Below are 21,277 nucleotides of genomic sequence, written 5' to 3'. Positions count from 1 at the left end.
CTATATTATTTTTCTAGTCAAGCATAGCCATCCTATTGTTGGAATTAACCGGTGACTGCTTTAATCGTTATAAAATTTACCAAGGTCGAGATGGATAGTTTTCCTTCTTTTTCTCTTTATTTCTTTGCTTGTTTTTTCTATTGTTTATTATAGGTTGCTATTGATAATTTTGGTCGTGAATGATGACCGAATGAGATTGATGATCATAGTTTAAGTTTGGTTACTCTAGTCACGAATGATGGTTGTGGTTGCTCTTAGGGTGAAAGCTTAATCAATTCGAGTCGAGTTGAATTTTCGAGTTTATGTTTAAATGTAATCTTAAATATTTATAATATTATGATATTATTTGATTTCAATTTAAATAATTTTTCTATAACCATATACAATACATATATATTTCTTTATATTTTTTCATATGTTATATACATATATCACAGAGTCGAGTGACTTGACTTAAACTTGAAAATCAATCCTAGATTACTAAAAATTTTGAATTATTCGAGTTGTATTTTATAACTCGATTTCAACTTAAATTTTTTTTCCAGTCAAGTTTATAAAATTACAATACAAATTCAATTCAAATCAAGTTTTACTTACCTCTAATTAGTCTCATCATGGATCGTGGAGTTTAATACATGAAAAAAATGATGGTGATGAATGATTCTACAGTTCTGGAAAGATGATAATGTTTTTTAATATGATGAGTGTTATGTTTAATGTTTGAGACAATTAAATAACATCAAACAGTGATAACGTAGGAGAAATAAAATCAATGATTACTACTTTGAAATACGAAATTAAAATTTCTAGGAGAATAAAATTTTAATATATCACATAAACATTTCTTAAGGATAAACTAACGATGGCGGCAGTAATATGAGCAAATTAATAGTTCAACAACTCTATCGCAAATTTTAAAATTATAGTGACCAAAATGCAGACAACCTAAACATTTAGAGACTATTTATGTAGTTTACTATTTTTTTTATTAAGCTTCCCCCCTCCCCACACCCACAAAAGTAAAGAGAAAATAACATCAGTGACCAAAAATGCCTTATAATATACGATTTTAACCAACTTTTTTTGAATTTGCCAAAATGACCAACTAAATCACAATGCGATCGATAATTCGCAACGCGATCTACGATATCGAAAATCAGTTTCCAGATTCGCAACGCGATCTCCGGTATCGCAAATCAGTTTCCAGATTCACAACGCGAACTTCGACTATCGCATTGCGATTTACATATTCGCATTGCGATTTCCAAGTTCGCGTTGCGATTTATTCCAAATTTGTTGCGATAGTCCAAGTTCACGTTGCGATTTATTACAAATTCGTTGCGATTTATTCCAAATTCGCAACGACTGGTGGTATTGCATTTGTTTCTTAAGAATTTTCTCTAAAAAGATAGTATTCGCGCGGACGTGTCGAAGACACATATTACCACGACCACAAGACGAGACGAGACGGACGGCGACGGCGGCACGCGAGAGTCCCCCTTGTTCTCTATCATTCAACAAGGAAGTGGGAAAGCCAAGCCTTAAATACCATTCCAAATAGTATTTTCAATACTATGTGAGATTGAGCATTACCAACACTTGTTTCCAATACTATGTGATTATTCAGGAAACAATTAACAATCATGCACCTTAAAACAACTGAATCAACAACCAATTGCATTAGTATTATACGATTAAATATGTCATAATTAAAAGTCAATCTACAATCAATCGCGATTATTGCAATTTTAAGCAAAACATTCAAAAAAATTGTATCACTCACGAGAATAAAAAAAATTGTTATCGTGCAATTACAATCAATTGAAAATAAATTAGAATTGCATGAAAACTAAACGAACCACAAATACTTTTCATACAAATACTAAAGTCATTAACTATAATTCACAAATAATATCACTATTTAAGGCTCAAACCCACATAGTATTGGGAACAAGTGTTGATAATGCTCAATCTCACATAGTATTGGAAACACTATTGGGAATGGTATTTAAGGCTTGGCTTTCCCACTTCCTTGTTGAGTGATAGAGAACAAGGGGGACTCTCACGCGCCGCCGCCGCCGCCGTCTCGTCTCGGGTCGTGGTCGTAGTAATACGTGTCTTAGACACGTCCGCGCGAATACTATCTTTTTAGAGAAAATTCTTAAGAAACAAATGCAATACCACCAGTCGTTGCGAACTTGGAATAAATCGCAACGCGAACTTCGACTATCGCAACGAATTTGGAAAATCGCATTGCGATAGTCGATATTCACGTTGCGAATCTGGAAACTGATTTGCGATACCGGAGATCGCGTTGCGAATTATCGATCGCATTGCGATTTAGTTGGTCATTTTGGAAAATCCAAAAAAAGTTGGTTAAAATCGTATATTATAAGTCATTTTTGGTCAACTGATGTTATTTTCTCCAAAAGTAAATATGAAAATCGGCATTTTTACCTAAATCACTCTCAAATCCGTTCATTCGTTGAATCTCTAACATATATGGAAGGCATGGATCATGAAACACGCTTTCCATGAGAAATGTTGACATGGCGTCACGTGAGAAGGTGTGTTTCAAGAGGCATGTCTTCCAATGTCCACATCATACCTTAAAGCATTTAAAAAAAATATTTTTTTTAAATATATTTTTAAAAAAAATTAAAAAATAAAACTATATGGATTAACATTGTAATTTAATACATATTAGTTCCATGAGTTGAAGAGATTAATGGGACTAACTTAAATAAACATATTATAGTGTTTATGTTATGTTTCTTGACAATGCGAGATAAAAGTTAAAAAATGTATTCCTCAACTTTTTTATCTCTACCTCTAATGAATCTTCTTATATATTATTGTTAAATTATATTAGTTTAATATTTATGTAAGATCGAATATAAAATTAATTATATTTGGACGGCTCAAACGTCTTAAAATATTATATGTTCTTTTGTTTTAAATCTAGATTATGAGATAATCTATAATTTTTATATAATTTATTTAATTATATGTTTTTACTGTAGTAATTCGAGATGGAATAAACTACTAACACATCTGTAAGAATCATTTGAAAGTATTTTTTTTCACATCATAAGAGTTTAACACATTTGTAAGAAGCATCTGAAAGTATTTTTTTTCACGTTATGAAATTAAGATTGTTGCTTTCTACTAACAAAAATATTGATTAGGTATATGAGCTTCAACAATTTTAAAGGGGAGATTCCGAAAGATTTAACAATAGTGTATAAGTAGATTCATTAGATATAGAGATAAAAAAGTTAAGGAATACACATTTTAACTTTTATCTCACATTATTAAGAAACATAACCTAAACAATTTAATATGTCTAAATATTTACTCCATTAAACTCTTCAACTCATTGAAATAATATGTATTAAATTATGATGTTAGTCTCTTTTATTTTATTTAATTTTTTTAAAACATATTTTTAAAATATTTTGAGGAATGATAGATTTTGAAAGACATGTCCTTTGAAATATATTTCTCACGTGATGTCAGTTCGAATAAAATTATGTGAAAGGTGCCTATAGTGATTCGCATTTTATCATAAAGAATATCCTACAGATAATTAATAAATTTGAGAGTGATATTTCGATAAAAACTAATCCTCACGTAAAAAAAACACTATCCGGATAAATCGTGTAGATGAGTCACAATCCCTCGGCTAACTATCTCGAAACTTCCACACCCTTCTCGTCATCTTCGTTTGCCTCCTTCACATCCTTATTTCCCCTTCAAATATGCAACATTTACAAGCAATACATTTCACCACAACGTTATAATTTAATAATCGATAAACAAAACCATCTATAAGCTCTAGGGTGAAGAACAAAGCACACGAGAACATAGAGAAAGATGGGTGTAGACTATTATAAGATCCTGCAAGTCGACAAGAATGCAAAAGATGATGATTTGAAGAAGGCTTATAGGAAGCTTGCCATGAAATGGCATCCTGATAAGAACCCAAACAATAAAAAGGAAGCTGAGGCTAAATTCAAGCAGATCTCTGAAGCCTATGAGGTTAGCTTTCTCTACTCCCCCTTTTTTCTTAGCTCTGTATTCATTAATATTTTGTTAGGTTTCATTAATTTATGATCCGGGTTTCTGTGAATTTAGATTATATGATTGCCCACCAATTCAAATTTTTATTTTTTTACATATACGAAGTCTAAACCCAAAGTTTTCAATTTGATGTTTGCAGGTTTTAAGTGATCCACAGAAGCGAGCCGTCTATGATCAGTATGGTGAAGACGGGTTAAAAGGCCAAGTACCACCTCCAGATGCCGGTGGACCTGGTGGAACAACGTTTTTCCAAACTGGGGAGGGTCCAAATGTGTTCAGGTTCAACCCCAGGAATGCTGATGATATTTTTGCCGAGTTTTTTGGGTTTTCTAGTCCCTTTGGGGGGATGGGAGGAGGCCCTGGCGGCGGCGGCGGCAGTGGGATGAGAGGTGGTTCGAGGGCATTTGGTAGCATGTTTGGTGATGATATATTCAGTTCGTTTGGTGAAGGAAGACCAATGAGTCAGGGTCCTCGTAAAGCTCCTCCGATAGAGAATACATTACCGTGTAGCCTCGAGGATTTGTATAAAGGAGCCACGAAGAAGATGAAGATTTCGAGAGAAATTGCAGATGCTAGCGGGTATGTCTCCCCTGCTAATTATGCCTTTAATTTCCGTTTGTTTTCTGTCTTTATATGTTATGTAGTACTAGTAGTCATTGCTAGGTTGCTTCAAGGGTTTTGTCTTGATCATTTTTTTATGCTAGAAACTACAAGGAATACAATTTGAATCAAACGAGTGACATTGAATTCCACGAAACATTCGCAATCAGAGGAAATAATCAACTGATGGAATTCTACTAATCGTTACACAGGTGCATTGTTTTGATCATTTTGTGTATGCTAGATGCTAGGAAGGATTCAATTTGAATTAAATGGGTAACATTGATCGTTATGGTACACTCTGGTATCCAAGAAAATATTCGTATATATCGAATTAATCGAACTATTATGTAGCTGCATTGTGTTTTTCTGTTTGCCAACATGGTGTGGGAGACTTACAAATTTCACTGTGTGGTATTGTAGGAAGACATTGCCTGTGGAGGAAATCCTGACAATTAATATCAAGCCTGGTTGGAAGAAGGGAACAAAGATTACCTTCCCTGAGAAAGGAAATGAACAGCCGAATGTAACCCCTGCGGATCTTGTCTTCATAATCGACGAGAAGCCACACAGCACGTTTACGCGTGACGGAAATGACCTGATTGTCACGCAGAAGATATCTCTTGTGGAAGCATTAACGGGTTACACCGTCCATCTCACAACATTGGATGGAAGGAACTTGACAATCCCCGTCACCAATGTGATCAGTCCCAACTACGAGGAAGTTGTCCCGAAGGAAGGTATGCCGATTCCGAAAGATCCTTCCAAAAGAGGTAACATGAGAATCAAGTTCAATATCAAATTCCCAACGAAATTAACTGCAGATCAGAAATCCGGAATCAAGAAGCTGTTAGCACCATAAGCGTGGGCTGTCATCACTGATCAGTAGCAAAATTATGGGTTGAAACTCGTCAATATCTTCTACTCTCTTGATAGGGATGAACTTGGCGGAGTGATTTGTATTACTTGGTTTTGTGGTTTTCAGCAGTGCATCTGATGTTTAGAAAAATAAAAGTTGTAATCCATTTATAGCATTGCAGAGAAGACAGTCGTGTATACAGTATATTGAACTATTTTGTATTGTACCCCATATTTATAAGGTTTCATAGATCAATAATATCTTATTAATAAAAATTTCAGTTACACAATGAGCCATAACATTTTTCTAATCAATAGTAGCATTTGAGATCTAAATTAATCTCTAATTTTCTATAACTACTTAAACAATTTAAGGTGGGAGGGAAGGGGTGTAAGCTGCTTCTGTTAAACACCACTCACTCAAAGCTCAGGCATCGGTGGTTCTGAATCGCTATAATCTTTGGAAACTGCTGAGTCTGAACCTTCATCATTTCTAGTTCTGTCAGCGGCTAGTCTGTCTGATGCATCACTCATCCCTAGATCACCGTCTGAATCTTTGTCGTCTTCCACTACCGGCTGTTCAAAGCCATTACCATCTTTGTGCTCATCATCTTCAATCGCCTTGGTTGGTGAAGACCGGCGAGAGGAGTTGGAAAGCAAGGACGGTCCCGGTGGGTAAAAGATTAGCCAAATGTGCTGTGCTTTGAAACGTCTGGCTTATTGCTTGCTGTAAAAGCGTTTTCCTTTCGGTTTCTGGTGTTTCTGCCAAAATTTTCAGAAGGGGTGCTTTTTGTTCGTCGTATTCGTGAGTCGACTCGTCGCCTTGGAACTTAATCTCCATAGCTGAAACCTTCTGATTTCTCTTTGATTTTTTTTATATATATTTTCAGAGGCTTCTGTGGAATAACTGTATATATAGATTATTATTCTAAGAGGTTCAAGACTTGAAGTAGACATGTTTTGGAGTAAAGGGAGGGAAGAGAAATATGAACAATGCCTTGCAAGGAAAAGAAACCAAAATATAGAAAAAGGTTTAACTATGTCACACTCACGGTCCCATACTCTTTGGACTTTTAAAATTATAAAAAAAAAAGTTTTAATTACATCATTTGTTATTCATAGTATCATTGTTATTCGTGGTAAGAGTGGATAAAATTCGATTTGATGTAAAAAAATATTTTTTTTAAACATTGAGTTTAGATAAATTTATATGTTGAATGTATGTATACTGTTAATAGATTAAAAATTATTAATAAATATTATTTTATAATTACTTTAATTAGATATCGCAATAAAAATTTTACTTTGAATATTGGTTTTTAAATCATCATGCACCGTTATGGAATAAAAAAGCTTGTGAGACAATGTAACCAGAGGAAGAGGATTCTCGTGTTCAGTTTCAATGGACCGACTTTATAACGAACAAGGCGTAATGTCACATTTTGTTGCCGAGACGCAATACAAGTGAACAGGCTAATCTTGTATAGGGGAACTCTCCTGTTTGCTAAACCTTTTTTAATGTTTGTTTTAGAGGCTAATATATATATCTCAAGATTCTTATTATATAAATATTTGTTGTGGTGTTTGCCCAAAATCTAATTGCAAAAAATGGAAATGATTAGTCATCGCTTGCACGTTATACTTGTAGATCAATGGGGGATGGGGTGGACGCAATTTCCTGCCTAATGTGGTTGTAGCTAATCCATAAGTAAACGTGTTACATAGGGTAAACACTAAATGTCATTTAACTTTAGATTCTATATCGTTTTTATTATTAAATTTTAATTTGTTTTAATTCTATCATTGAACTATCGTTTCGAATTTAATTAGACTACTAGATTGTTAGATCTTAACGACGTGATCATGTGCCAATTTATTTCTTGTAAATTTTAGTTCAAGTGTCAATTTTATCACACAAATTATTCCAATATTAATGAAATTCCATCTAAAGGTTCAATTTTTAATGCTCTAATCTCTCCGACAATCCAATAAGGATAACTTTAAGGTATATTGTTCACTTCTCGAAATAATGTTTGTCATTGATCGAATTTTGAACTAAACACCAAATCTTGCATATCCTATAAATTTTCAAAACTCCAAAAAAAAATGAATTTTGTGAGTTTTAAAGAGGTTTTGGTGAAAAATATAAACGGATAAGATGGTATAAGATTATGAGAAGCTTCATCGATGTATAAGGTGGTTGTAAAAGATATTTAAAAATGATTACTTCTAACAATGATTAAATATGGATGAAAAATCTCTTAACTTCGACAAAAAAGACGACGAGAGTAGAATGAAAAATAATAAAAAAATCAAATTGATCTTTATATTGATGCAACACACCAATAACCAATCAGATTATGACATGTAATATTTAATAATATTTATATTGTAATCATAATAGTAATTCCATTGATTGTTAAAGAGATACGTGAACACAAATATGAATTAGATAAATTAAGGATTAAAATCTCAGCCTCTTTTCATTTACTTTTTTTTTTATGGTTCAAGCAAAGAAACCAAATGGTGAAGTAACGAATTGCTTAAAAAGGAGGGCAGATAAGTAAAATTTTCATTTAATCTAAGTTTGGATTAACTTAGAAGTTGGCTTTTCCTTGTTGGTCTCCTTCGAGTTCCAACTTTAAAAACATAAATGGAAATAAAAGGGTTGGAAACTAAGCTGGGCTGATCCATTTACAGGGAGTCCTCGTAATACCCTGTTACTTACAAGCCTGAAAATGTCTACAATTAGGCATGCATGCAAATAGGGATGGATTGAAGGAGCGACCGGTGGAGTTGTTCTTTTTATAATTTCAAATTCTCTTATAATTTAAATATTTTTTATATTTTTATTGATAAAATTTTATAAGTTTATTTTTTTTTTAAATTTATATAAATTTATTTCTTAACATAAATTTTATATTCATCCTTACATGAGAAAACATTGAAAATTGCAGGTAATTCCTCATTAAGGTAATTTATCAACAAATTTACTTAAACAGGGAATAAAAAAGGATTTTTTGAATAAGAGGTGATGCATATTTTGTTTTCTCAAATAGGATGGTCTCCACATTGATTTGGGAAGACGCGAAGACGCTAGACAAAAGACGTCTTTCATACGTCTCAACGTCTTTTCAAACAAGCAAGTTGAAAGACGTCATGTCTTTTCGTGCATCTTTTGTCGAAGATGTTGAGTCGTTAAAACATCTCCCAAAACATTGTAATATTCACATTTGAATGGTACAATCTACACCGCCCTAAATAAAAAAAAAATCATCTTTTCATCACCTCACTCGAGAAAATTTATCTAATATATCGAAACCTCTCGACTACTCAATTGACATCTCACTTATATAAAATATCTATTCAACGGTCTCACTGTAGACGATATAAATAACCCTAAATCCTATACTATATTTCAACTATTAATAGGGTGAGAGAAGAGAGTAAGTTTGAAAAGGCTAATTTTGTGAGCATGGTGATGAACTGTGTGAGCTTAAAAGGAAATGAGAATGGTGGTAAAGGGATTTCTTTTACTTTTACAGCCCCCTCCGCTACCAAAACCCCACTTATATACAATGATTGAAACCCTAAACCTCTTCATCCATGTGCCTGCTCCATCACCAATATCTAAAGTTCCCCCCCCCCCTCTCAATTTCAGCTGATTTGCATGCTTGGGAAAAGTCCCAATGATGACCTAGCCATTACCTCACTTTTTTTTACAAAGGCTGAACAAAGTTGTTGAATGAGGTCTATAATTCAAGATTATGTCATTCTTGTAGATTGTATTGCAATCATGAACACCTCATACATATAAAGACTTCATCTGTTAAATGATTGCTCTACAAATTATGAATCATTATTTTATTGTCTTAAATCATACGCATTTTGAACAAATCAATTGATAGATACGTAAAATGCCACTAGATCAAGTATTTTGAGAGAATCCCTCACTTTTATATATATCCATCCATGTTTATACATGCAAAAGAAGTCATGGCAAAAAAACTCGATATTCCTTAAATATAACTTTCAGTTCGAGTATGTGAATGAAAAATATAATATTAGATGAGATTATCTAGCATTATAAAATTTAATTCAATTTAACTCTAAAATTAATTTAAAATCTTTGTAACTTTTTGACACAAGATATGCAAAAGTTTCTTTTTGGTGAAGAAATTTAAAAGTTAGGGAATGGTGTGAATGGGAGAAATGTAAGATTGAAGCATAAGAGGACAATTATGAGTGTGAGCCACCATTGATATTTTAGTAACTTTTTTAATCCTTTATCAACCTTATTATAACGAAGGAAAGCATATGCTTCCCTCAAAGTTTGTAAAAGAGCTTGATTTATTGGACCCACCCAAATCTTGGCAAATGGGGCTTATCTTTTGTAAAGTGTTGTGGGTCGTCATGGGTTTAGCTACAACAGTTCCAGCACTGGGGATGCATTCTTATCTAGACAACTATATAAATTGTGATAATTGAGTGTTTATTTTATGCAAAAAGATACTATTAGTTTATGCTATACATTTATAGAACATATTTGACTTATTTTGTCTAATTGATATATGGTTTAGTAAAAGAAAATAGCATATGCCATTTTGAAAATAAAGTTGATAAAATTAGGTAAAGAATGTTGATGTTTGAATCGGATGTTCCCCAAGAGTTCCTTAAAGAGTTATATAATAGGGTGTATAAACCGACAAATGGTTGTAGTTCAAGCTAAAGTGTGTGATAAAGTAGATTCGTGAACCTTATAGTAACTCTCAACAAAGTATTGGAGATAAATTTTTGATGGGAAGGTAATAATAATTAAAGACTCGATCAATTGGCTGGTAGACGGCTCTTCTCACTAAAGACTAAGAAGATCCATTAACATTTTAATTTTATATTTAAAAAATAATTTTAAGTGGTACTGAATTAATTAAGAAATTTAGTATAAAACTGTAATGGGAAAAAGCATGGACTTGATTTTATGATTGTGAATGAGCATCAATCATGATATTGGCATTTTATTACATGACAAATGGTGTTGATGTGTGGACTAACAAAAAAACATTGGGACCCTTTGCTCAATTATTGGGTGCTGGCCTCTTGAGATTCCTATTTAGTTAAATAAAATCTTGATTTTTTTTTATTCAAAAGCGTTTGCGTCTGTGTCAGTTATATATCTTATTTTTTTTAAAATTTATTTATTTATCAAACGAGTCATACTATAAACCTTACTATTTATGTTAAATAAAAATTAAATAATATCAAATCTTATTTCAAGAGGGATTTGAATTTAAAACGAAATCACATTAAAAGTTTTATCAATAGATTTATTAATCGATGATAATAATTATTTCTATTAGTTTTAAAATTCACAAGTTTACATCAATAATCGTTTGGTTTAATAAGACGAGACACTAAATTTTTTGAGTAAAATCAATGTTTGAATTCTGATATTTGTGAATGAAACAAATTTTACTAGGACGGTTGTCATCATTTTTACAGTACTTGATTCAAATTAATCGATAAAAAAATTAAATATAAATATTTATAAAAAAAAAATAACAAGCTTATCTAATACAGATTAGGGGTGTATTCGGTTCGGTTCGGTTTAGTTTTTTTACCAAAAATTGAACCGAACCGAAATAAACGGATTTTCAATATTTAAACCGAAACCGAATAGTTAAAAAACCGAAAAAACCGAAATCGGTTTTTTAGGTTCGGTTCGTTTTTTTAACGGTTCGGGTTTTTCGGTTCGGTTCGGTTTATCGGTTTTTCAATTAAAAAATCACTTGAAACTATAATTTTTTTTTACAAAAATTACCTATTCGGTTCAATATGGAACAAATGGGTTCCATATGGAAAACCCGAACCGAACTGAATCAAAAAATGAAGCCTTTAAACCGAACCGAAAATCAAACCATTTAAAGTCAAACTAAACCGAATCAAACCATTTTACTCGATTCATATCAATTTTTTAATTTTCTCAGTTTCGTTGCTAGCCCTAATACAGATACGTTAATCTTATCATATTAAATAGGTAAAGAGGATAAGTAAGACCCCCACCGTGGTCGACCAGAGCACTATTGACTTCAACGTTGCTTTAAAGTAAACGTTGGTTGATATGTATGCGAAGAAAGTTCTATTCAACGAGTAAATCATATTACTTTTCTTCTTCTAGAAGATATTTGCTAGGGATGGATGATAAATTTTGAGATGATATTTTTTAAAAAAAATTATATAATTTAATTGTTTTTATATTTTTAAAATTTTAATATAATTTCTTAAAAACTTACATCTTAACATAAAATTATTTGTCTTTCCCTGTTATAAGAACATATTTGAATTTAAAAGTTATAAAAGTTATAATTTTTTTTCTTAAATTAACTAATAGTGTTCAATCTACTAATTGATTAATCTAAGTTAAGTTTTGCATAGAATTATTATGAGGACAAAAAAATCTTCTGATTCAGTTTGTTCCTTTCGTAGTTGTTAGGATTCAAATCTTATACTTTATTTAAAGAATCTAACACCTCGTTTCACTAGATCAACTGATTGTTAGTGTAACAACTCTAATTAAATTTAAAATGAAGTACAGTTGGACCTAATTTAAAAGAATAAATGTTGTTTTTTAATTTATAAATTTAAAATTTAAAATAATAATATAAGAGTATAAAAAAAATCACTCTTTACATAACATTAAACCACTAAATTCTACCTTACATATTAACTTTATGTCAACAATAATTGCTGGAACCATTAAATAGAATCACGGTTCTCATGTTACCTTATTCATCCATTACATTTATTCTAAAAACTACAACTCAAAATGACCCAACATGAAGGTCAGTAAATCTTTTTTTTTTCTTTATTTGCCTGCTAAAGTTATTAAAATGAAAATGATCTTTTGGGTCCACTTTTGTAGTTGAGATAATTGTATAGGATGTTCCCAAATTATGACCATTATTCTGAATTGGTCTTTAAATTTTAAAATATTCTATATTAATATTCAAATTGTGACTCCATTTTAAACTGGTTCCTAAGCTTTAAAATATGTTATATCAGCCCTCAAACTACCAATATCATTATATTTTGATCCTTTTGTTACAGTGGCGGATGCACTAAGCCCCCATAGGGGCCAAGTGCATCCCCGTTATTTTAGAAATGTGGTTAAATTTAGCTTAATGTGTTAAGGAAAAAAGAAAAAAAATTACAATTTTTGCATACCCATTATTTTTAAGAAAAGAAAATTAAAATTTTGGACCCCATTCTTAAATTTCTAGATCCGCCACCATTTTGTTATGGTGACATTGACTTTACTGTAGTTAGAAAAATTTAATATGTTTTCGAGAGTCCTAGCAATTGAACCTGTCATCTTGTAAAAATCCTCAAGACCTTTGAAAACAAATCAAATATGTTTTAGAATATCAGAAGCTTAATTCTCGTGACATTCATAAACATATTAATGTTATTAGAAGGTCAATGATTTAATTTCCATGACCTTCAAAAACCAGTAGAGTTAGTTTCATGTTAATAGAATGATCAAAATGACATCATACTAATGGTTTAAGGACTAATATAAAATATTTTAAAATTTATGAACCAATTTAAAATATGGGTCATAATTTGAGGATTAATGTAGAATATTTTGAACTATAAAGAGCAATTTAAAATAAGAATCATAATATAGAGACTGATATAGTATGATTTAGAGTTTGTGGAACTAATTTATAAATGAACTCATATTTTGGAACATTTTATACAATTATTTTTTTGTAATTGTAATTTATAAATGAAAAGTAATTAAAATCATAAAAATGATTTAAGGTGACTATATTTCTTAGTTTAACGAACGAAGGATTTAATATTTTATTATAAACACATATATCACACACACAAAATACACAAACTCGATAATGAGCTTGATAAATATACTATGTTATATTTTAAATAATATCACATAATTTAATACTAATTTTTTCAATTATTATAAAAAATCACTTTTTTTTCCAAAATACATGATATATTTCATTTTAGAAATATAGGGAGTGAATGTAATCCATGCTATAGTATAGGGACCTGCAAAATAGTTTTACCGTAAGTTCTCTTTGGATCCAAGTTTGATCATCCCACTGATGTCCGACTCTGAACAGTAAATAATACTTTTACTGACCTTGTCCCCAACTCGGCTTCGGCATGTGTATTCAATTTTTGGAAGGTGGATGAGGAAAGCATTTACTCAACATTAGAAACTTGGAAGGTATATATAATTATTGGTATTTAATTTATAGGTTAATTAATTTAAATAATATTTTTATTAAATAGAGATGTATTATATTTTTAGAGTAAATATTGTGATTCGAACCATATAAGGTGGGTCAATACGAGTGTTCTTAACCACTCGATTAATTAATGAAATTCTTATATTATAAAATTTTATTTATGAGATAATTCTCTTAATTCAATTTTCTTTATTCATAGTATTAGAATTCAAACTTTTGATCTTATTTTAAATTATTTAACATATACTAATTAATAATTAATAATCAAACCTTTTACACTCAAAATTTCTTTTTCATACCCGTTAGGTATAAGAATGTAACTTATAGTAATATACATTGTTTTGAAAATCAGACCGGACTGGCCGGTTCAACCTGAAACCGTTGCCTAGCTCGGTTTAAACTAAACTGGTTGAACCGTTACTAGTGAACCGGCTAGAACCGTTGAACCATTCGAACCGGACCGGCTGTAAACCGGAAAAAACTGGGAAAAACCGGAAAACCCCGCCAATTTTGTTTTTTTTAAACAAAAAAATTAAACCAAACGACGTCGTTTGTTAAACGAGCCAAGTCGAACTCGAGTATTGCTGAGCTCGACTCAAACTTTAAAAGTAAGCTCAACTCGACTCAAACTCACGAACTAAAAATTATCAAGTTCAACTCGAACTCGAAATATAATATTAAAACTTGAACTCGAAAAGGCTTGAACTCAAAAAAAATTTAGAAGCTCGATTGAAGCTTAAAATTCGAGCTTGATTGAAGTGAAAGAATATTTCACTCTATGCTAACCAAAAGGCTCCATGATTTTGAATGTCAAATTACCTCTATTATTTATAGAATTTAGTTGGGATGCTCTTCTATGTTTCTTAGCCATGTGGGATTGTTTTGTTCTCTTATTTTTACTCTTTAGACTTTTGGGATGTTTTTCTATATTTCTTAACCATGTGAGATTGTTTTTTTAAAAAAAAAACCAAATAATATCGTTTTGTTATGATTTTTTAGCCCCAAATTTATTTTTTAATTATAGTTATATAATTATATTTATTATTTAATATGTTTTACCTTAAATATTATGTTGTAGTTAATTTGAATCATTTTGTTTCACTTGATTTTATGGTTTTTAACTCATACATGTTATGACTTGCTTTGAATATAACTTGTGATATACAAAATTATTTTTTATTAAATATTTTTGGTATTTTTATTTAATTTTTTTAAATAATTATGACGACGTCCGATTCTTCCGACCGGTTGGATCGGTTCGACCGGTTAAACCAATAAACCGATAACATGACCGATTCGCTAAACGATCTGATTCTGAAAACCATGATAATATATCTTGAATAAAATGTCAAGCACTTGGATGTTTTTTAAAACAGTATTTCAAATTTAAGTTTTGTAGATAGAAAAAATAGTATTGAAAGAGTTTTTTCTAAACTAAAATTTGATTAATTGGATTCTAAATTTATTTATTTTATCTACTGAACACTAAAGATCTTTAAAAAATGTAACATATATTTATTAATATTTAGAAAATTATTTAAAAATAAACAGATTATATTAATTTTATTTTTATTTTTGTGTTGTTGTTGGTAGTTTTTACTTCATCTTTATAATTGGCGGTGACAACAGTTATAATGCTGGTCGTCGATAGTCTTTTTTTTATTTTACTATGTTGTACTTTTATTTTTTATTGTTTTTTTATTTTTAATAAATCTATCTTTATGTCACATTTTTTATCTTTATGATATATTTATTTCTGTCTTTATGATATGTTTCTTCTGTCTTTTGACATTTTTTTATCGTTTAATCATTATTTTTGTTTATATTTTTTTGAGTTAGATTTGACATCGTCACGGCTGATCAAGATGACACTTATTTATTTTGATCTTTAATGCTTTGGACTCTCGAACTGAATTTGGATAAGTGATTTGCCATTGTAGATAGTTTTCTCATGTTATTCAATTTTGATTTGAAGTTTGTCGACGATCTCTTAATAGTTTGTTTCCTTTTGTAGTTTGTTTGTCAATGCAATTAGGCTTTTTCGTATCTATCTTTTATTCGAGTTAATTTAATTTAATTTTTTATTTTTTTTCATGTGTGGTTAATTTCTTGTATTAATAATTACTTATTTAATTTATAATTGAATATGTTTTAATTTACGTGGTTAATATATGTTTTAATTTAAGAGTATGATTATATAATTTTATTGTAATTTAAATATTTTTTTAATTTTTAATAAAATGATTGTTTTTATCTTGTCAAAAAAATCAATTTATTATTACCCTATTTAGCATATATTATTAATATATTTTTCTCACAGTGTCAATAAAAATGTCATCATCATAACACTCCCCACTCTTTCTTCTCCATAATCATCTCTCTCTCATGCTCATTCATTGCTGCAATATTCATTCATTCCATGTCTCTGTAATGGCAGAACACCACCTTACTCACTCATATTCAAATATATTCACACCAAAAACACCCTACTTCCCTTAACCCCCCCTCCCCAAATTACCACAAAGAAAATGCTTCTCCTTCTCTTCTCCTTTCTCCTCTTCAGTTTCCCTCCACTTTCCCTTTCACTCAACCAGGAAGGTCTCTACCTTCTGGAACTCAAATCCTCCTTTTCCGATCCCGACTCAGCCCTTTCTTCATGGAACTCACGTGACCCAACCCCATGCAACTGGCGCGGCGTTTCATGCGACGGTGGCACCGGTTCAATCACCTCCCTCGACCTCTCCAACGCTAACCTCGCCGGACCCTTCCCTTCAGTTCTTTGTCAGCTCCAGAACCTTTCTTACGTTAGCTTCTACTACAACAACATCAATTCCACCATACCCGATATATCCACGTGTCGGAATCTAGTTCATCTTGATCTCTCCCAGAATCTCCTCACCGGTGAACTCCCCTACACTTTGGTTGACCTCCCTAATTTGAAATACCTCGATTTAACTGGTAATAATATCTCCGGTGACTTTCCGGCGTCGTTTGGTAGGTTCCAGAAACTCGAGGTTTTGTCTCTTGTGTACAATCTCCTTGATGGGACAATCCCTGATTTTTTGGGGAATATTAGTACGCTGAAAATGCTGAATTTGTCGTACAACCCGTTTAGTCCTGGTCGGATCCCGCCGGAGCTTGGGAACTTGACGAACTTGGAGATTTTGTGGCTGACCGAGTGTAATTTAGTCGGGGAGATTCCTGATTCCCTGGGGCGACTCAAGAAACTCGTTGATTTAGACTTGGCGATTAACCATTTGGCGGGGAGCATACCGAGTTCACTCACCGAGTTGGTTAGTCTAGTTCAGATTGAGCTGTACAACAACTCGTTGACCGGCGAGTTACCTCGGGGGTTCTCCCATTTGACTAATCTGAGACTCCTCGACGCGTCGATGAACCGGTTAACTGGAAAGATTCCGGACGAGTTGACTCGGCTGCCACTTGAAAGCCTCAACCTGTACTCCAACAAATTTGAAGGAACATTACCACCGAGTATTGCTGACTCACCAGTTCTATACGAGCTCAGAATCTTTCAGAACCGTCTCACCGGTGAGTTACCACAGAATCTCGGCAAAAACTCGCCTCTGAGATGGTTCGACGTCTCCAGCAACCAATTCACCGGTCCCATCCCACCTAGTTTATGCGAGAAAGGGAGACTGGAAGAGATGCTAATGATATACAACTCGTTTTCGGGTCAAATACCGCCGAATTTAGCGCAATGTCGAAGCCTGAACCGGATCCGACTCGGTTACAACAAATTATCCGGCGAAATACCAACCGGATTTTGGGGCCTTCCTCATGTTTATTTACTTGATCTTGCTAATAACTCATTCTCTGGGCACATAGGGAAATCCATTGCCAATGCTAAGAATTTGTCGCTTTTGATTATATCTAAGAACCAGTTTAATGGATCATTGCCCGAAGAAATTGGTTTAGTTGGTAACTTAGCTAAGCTTTCTGCTAGTGACAACAAGTTCAATGGGGCGTTGCCTGAAAGTATAGTGAAGCTTGATGAACTAGGGATTCTTGATCTTCATGGGAATGAGCTCGAAGGTGAACTTCCTAGTGGGATCGAATCTTTGAAAAAGCTAAACGAGTTGAACTTAGCCGTTAATAAGTTTTCCGGGGAAATTCCTGATGGAATAGGGAGTTTATCGGTGTTGAATTATCTCGATTTGTCTGATAATCGGTTAACGGGACGAATTCCACTTGGTCTGCAGAATTTGAAGCTTAATCAGCTTAATCTCTCGAATAACATGTTATCTGGCGAGTTACCGCCTCTGTTCGATAAAGACATGTACAAGAACAGCTTCTTGGGGAACTTTGGTTTGTGTGGGAATGTTAGTGTTTCATGTGCTAGGAGGGATGAAGATAAGCAGAAAGGCTATGTTTGGTTGCTTAGATCCATTTTTGTTCTAGCTGCATTGGTGTTTATTGTTGGTGTGGTTTGGTTTTACTTGAAGTACATGAACTACAAGAAAGCTAAGGCTATCGATAAATCGAAGTGGACATTGATGTCGTTCCACAAACTGGGTTTTAGTGAATATGAGATATTGGATTGTCTTGATGAGGATAATGTGATTGGGAAAGGTGCTTCTGGGAAAGTATACAAGGTCGTGCTTAGTAATGGCGACGCAGTTGCTGTTAAGAAGCTTTGGGGAGGTGTGAAAAAGGGTTGTGACAGTGTCGATCTCGAGAAAGGTCAGGCTCAAGCTGATCTCCGGTTCAGGACGATGGGTTCCAAGCTGAGGTTGAGACATTGGGGAAGATTAGACACAAGAACATTGTTAAGTTATGGTGTTCTTGTACTACTCGCGATTGCAAGCTTTTGGTGTACGAGTACATGCCGAATGGTAGCTTGGGAGATTTGTTGCATAGCTGCAAAAGTGGTTTGCTCGATTGGCCAACGAGATACAAGATTATCGTGGATGCAGCCGAGGGGCTTTCATATTTGCATCATGATTGTGTGCCTCCGATCGTACATAGAGATGTCAAGTCCAATAATATCTTATTGGACGGAGATTTTGGCGCTAGAGTGGCGGATTTCGGAGTCGCGAAGGTGGTTGATGCAGCCGGAAAGGTCGCTAAGTCTATGTCTGTCATTGCTGGATCATGTGGCTACATTGCTCCAGGTTTGTTCATAACCTTATTATCGGTCTAGCGATCAAATGTATTAGTCATGTTAATCTTTACAAAATCTAATCTGTCTATGAAAACTTCTGGTGCAGAGTATGCATATACTCTTCGGGTGAACGAGAAGAGTGACATATACAGTTTTGGAGTAGTGATACTCGAGTTGGTCACAGGAAGACTCCCGATCGACCCCGAGTTTGGCGAGAAGGACCTCGTAAAGTGGGTCTGCACCACTTTGGATCAGAAAGGAGTGGACTATGTTCTCGATTCCAAACTCGATTCATGTTTCAAAGAAGATATATACAAGGTACTCAACATCGGCCTCCTCTGCACAAGTCCACTCCCGATCAACCGCCCATCAATGAGAAGGGTGGTCAAGATGCTGCAAGAAGCCAGTGCCGATAACCAGCCGAAAGGTACTAAAAAGGATGGGAAATTGACTCATTATTACTACGAAGACGCCTCGGATCAAGGAATCGTAGCTTGAGATAACTTGTTGCTGAAACAAGACCACAAACTGCAACACACCCCCTAATAGTTTTTGATCTCAAAGGGAGCAGGGGACGAAATGTTCATAGAGAGAAAATGGAGAGACAGATTCATTAAGGAGTTAAATGCATACTGTAAAATCTCAGGTTCGAGTCTCGATTCGAATCAATGGCTAATTACTACTAGTTTGGTAAGGTTGGTTCCCCAAGGGCCATAAACAATTAACTCATCCATCCATCAATTTGGAAAGTGAGAGAGGACAAGAACCATAGATCCAGACCATTGCCTTAAAAGAGTTGTTTCTATGCTGTCATTTTCCATTGGTTGTTTTTGTTAATCGTTTTTACATGTCCATATTTATGGCTGCCATAAAGCATTTCCCAGGATTTGAATGTTTACTGCAAACATTAAAACCAGCACTTCCACTTCACTTTCGGCAATTTAACTTACACTAGAAACAGGTAACCAAAAATTCCCAACATAATGGGCGTACATACACTAATAGTACACTTGGCTTTCTTGTTTTGTTTCGAAGTTTTGCTTTCAAACATGATTTAGATAGCTCCGCATGTTCTCTTGTCTTCGAACAAACTGCTGGATATGATAGAAAATTTGGGTCTTTTTAGTTGGGGAGATACTCGGGATGTTATGATAGGTAAATGAATAAATAAATTTTAGGGAATTAAAATAAATTATCAATAAAAATATAAAAATATATCTAAATTATATGAAAAATTAAAAATTTTAAAAGAAACAATTGTCCATGGGTAAATAAAACCCTAGAGTGGGTTGGTTTTAGTAGTTGTGATGAGGGCACGAGTGGCTTAAGCTAAGGGTGTATTTGGTTCACGGAATGTAAGATTACTAGTGCGAATAAAAGATTATCAGGGAATATGATTACTGAGAATATTATATTTAGTGTTTTGGTTGGTTTAGCAGGAATGTAAGATTACCGTGTTTTTGTTAAATGAATAAAAGATTATTGGAATGTATATTTGACCAAATTATCTTTATTATATATTTGTTTTTTAACAAGTTGGAAAATATTTATATATTTTCTTTAAAAAAAATTAAATTCATAAAATTTATATCATTTTTTTTACAAAATTGAAAATATAAAAATGTTTAATGAAAGGGTAAAATTTTATTTTAACCCCTGAACTTCATATAAATTTTTTATTATAAATTTTATTTGTAAATCTAAAATAGTTTAAGGATAAATTTATAATTTAACCTTTGTAGAATTTTTATTATTCAATGACATAGTAAGGATATTTTTTTTAAAAAAAAAAATTAAGAGCATTTTAGTCCAAAACGCCGGTAATCCAACAATACATAAGGAAATGGAGGTAATGACATTCCCGGTAATATATAAAAAAAATCCACTATTGGTAATGTAAGATTACCGGGAATGACATTCCCGACCAACCAAACGGGGGAATGTGGATTTCATTCCCGGGAATCTCATTCCTGATAATGCTTTATTACCAATAGTAGATTTTTGGGTATATTACCGGGAATGTCATTACCTCCCTTTCCTTAGGTATTGTTGGATTACCAGCGTTTTGGACTAAAATTCCCTTAAATTTTTTTCCTTTAAAAAATATCCTTATTATGACATTTAATAATAAAAATTCTACGAAGGTTAATTACAAATTTATCCTTAAACTATTTTAGATTTACAAAAAAAAATCTATAATTAAAATTTTATATGAAATTTACCCTTTCATTAAACCTTTTTATATTTTCAATTTTATAAAAAATATATATATATAAATTTTATGAATTTAATTTTTTTAAAGAAAATATATAAATATTTTACAACTTTTTTAAAAAAA

At 32.6% G+C, this 21,277-nt stretch overlaps 2 protein-coding genes across 3 annotated transcripts; both read left to right on the top strand.

Annotated features, from left to right (window-relative positions):
- Window positions 1-3,734: 3,734 nt before the first annotated feature.
- LOC120210478 (dnaJ protein homolog 1-like) lies at window positions 3,735-5,775 on the top strand. 2 transcript variants are annotated; one of them, XM_039209207.1, is made up of 3 exons: window positions 3,735-4,041; window positions 4,223-4,697; window positions 4,747-4,883. In XM_039209207.1, the coding sequence occupies exons 1-3, from the start codon at window positions 3,877-3,879 to the stop codon at window positions 4,785-4,787; spliced, it is 681 nt and encodes a 226-aa protein (XP_039065138.1). In that variant the 5' UTR covers window positions 3,735-3,876; the 3' UTR covers window positions 4,788-4,883. The 2 variants fall into 2 exon arrangements, with proteins under 2 accessions (XP_039065138.1, XP_039065137.1); XM_039209206.1 differs by lacking the exon at window positions 4,747-4,883 and adding an exon at window positions 5,107-5,775 and having other exon boundaries at window positions 3,761-4,041; window positions 4,223-4,662.
- A 10,418-nt stretch (window positions 5,776-16,193) lies between these two features.
- On the top strand, window positions 16,194-19,757 carry LOC120210477 (receptor-like protein kinase HSL1). The gene is given in 3 exon segments (XM_039209205.1): window positions 16,194-18,538; window positions 18,541-18,949; window positions 19,046-19,757. Coding segments are annotated over 3 exon segments (2,994 nt in total). The 5' UTR covers window positions 16,194-16,345; the 3' UTR covers window positions 19,438-19,757.
- Window positions 19,758-21,277: the final 1,520 nt, after the last annotated feature.

This window comes from Hibiscus syriacus, unplaced genomic scaffold, assembly GCF_006381635.1.
Source record: "Hibiscus syriacus cultivar Baekdansim isolate YM2019G1 unplaced genomic scaffold, ASM638163v2 tig00109924_pilon, whole genome shotgun sequence".
Taxonomy (NCBI): domain Eukaryota; kingdom Viridiplantae; phylum Streptophyta; class Magnoliopsida; order Malvales; family Malvaceae; genus Hibiscus; species Hibiscus syriacus.
The sequence above is the reverse complement of the archived record's forward strand: the minus strand, read 5'-3'. Positions and strand labels throughout refer to the sequence as shown.

Excerpts from the sequence above, each read along its gene's own strand:
- LOC120210478 (XM_039209206.1), top strand. The coding sequence starts at position 3,877 with ATGGGTGTAGACTATTATAAGATCCTGCAAGTCGACAAGAATGCAAAA. Across the intron at positions 4,042-4,222 it reads AGATCTCTGAAGCCTATGAG|GTTTTAAGTGATCCACAGAA; the intron begins GTTAGCTTTCTC and ends TGATGTTTGCAG. Across the intron at positions 4,663-5,106 it reads GAAATTGCAGATGCTAGCGG|GAAGACATTGCCTGTGGAGG; the intron begins GTATGTCTCCCC and ends GTGGTATTGTAG.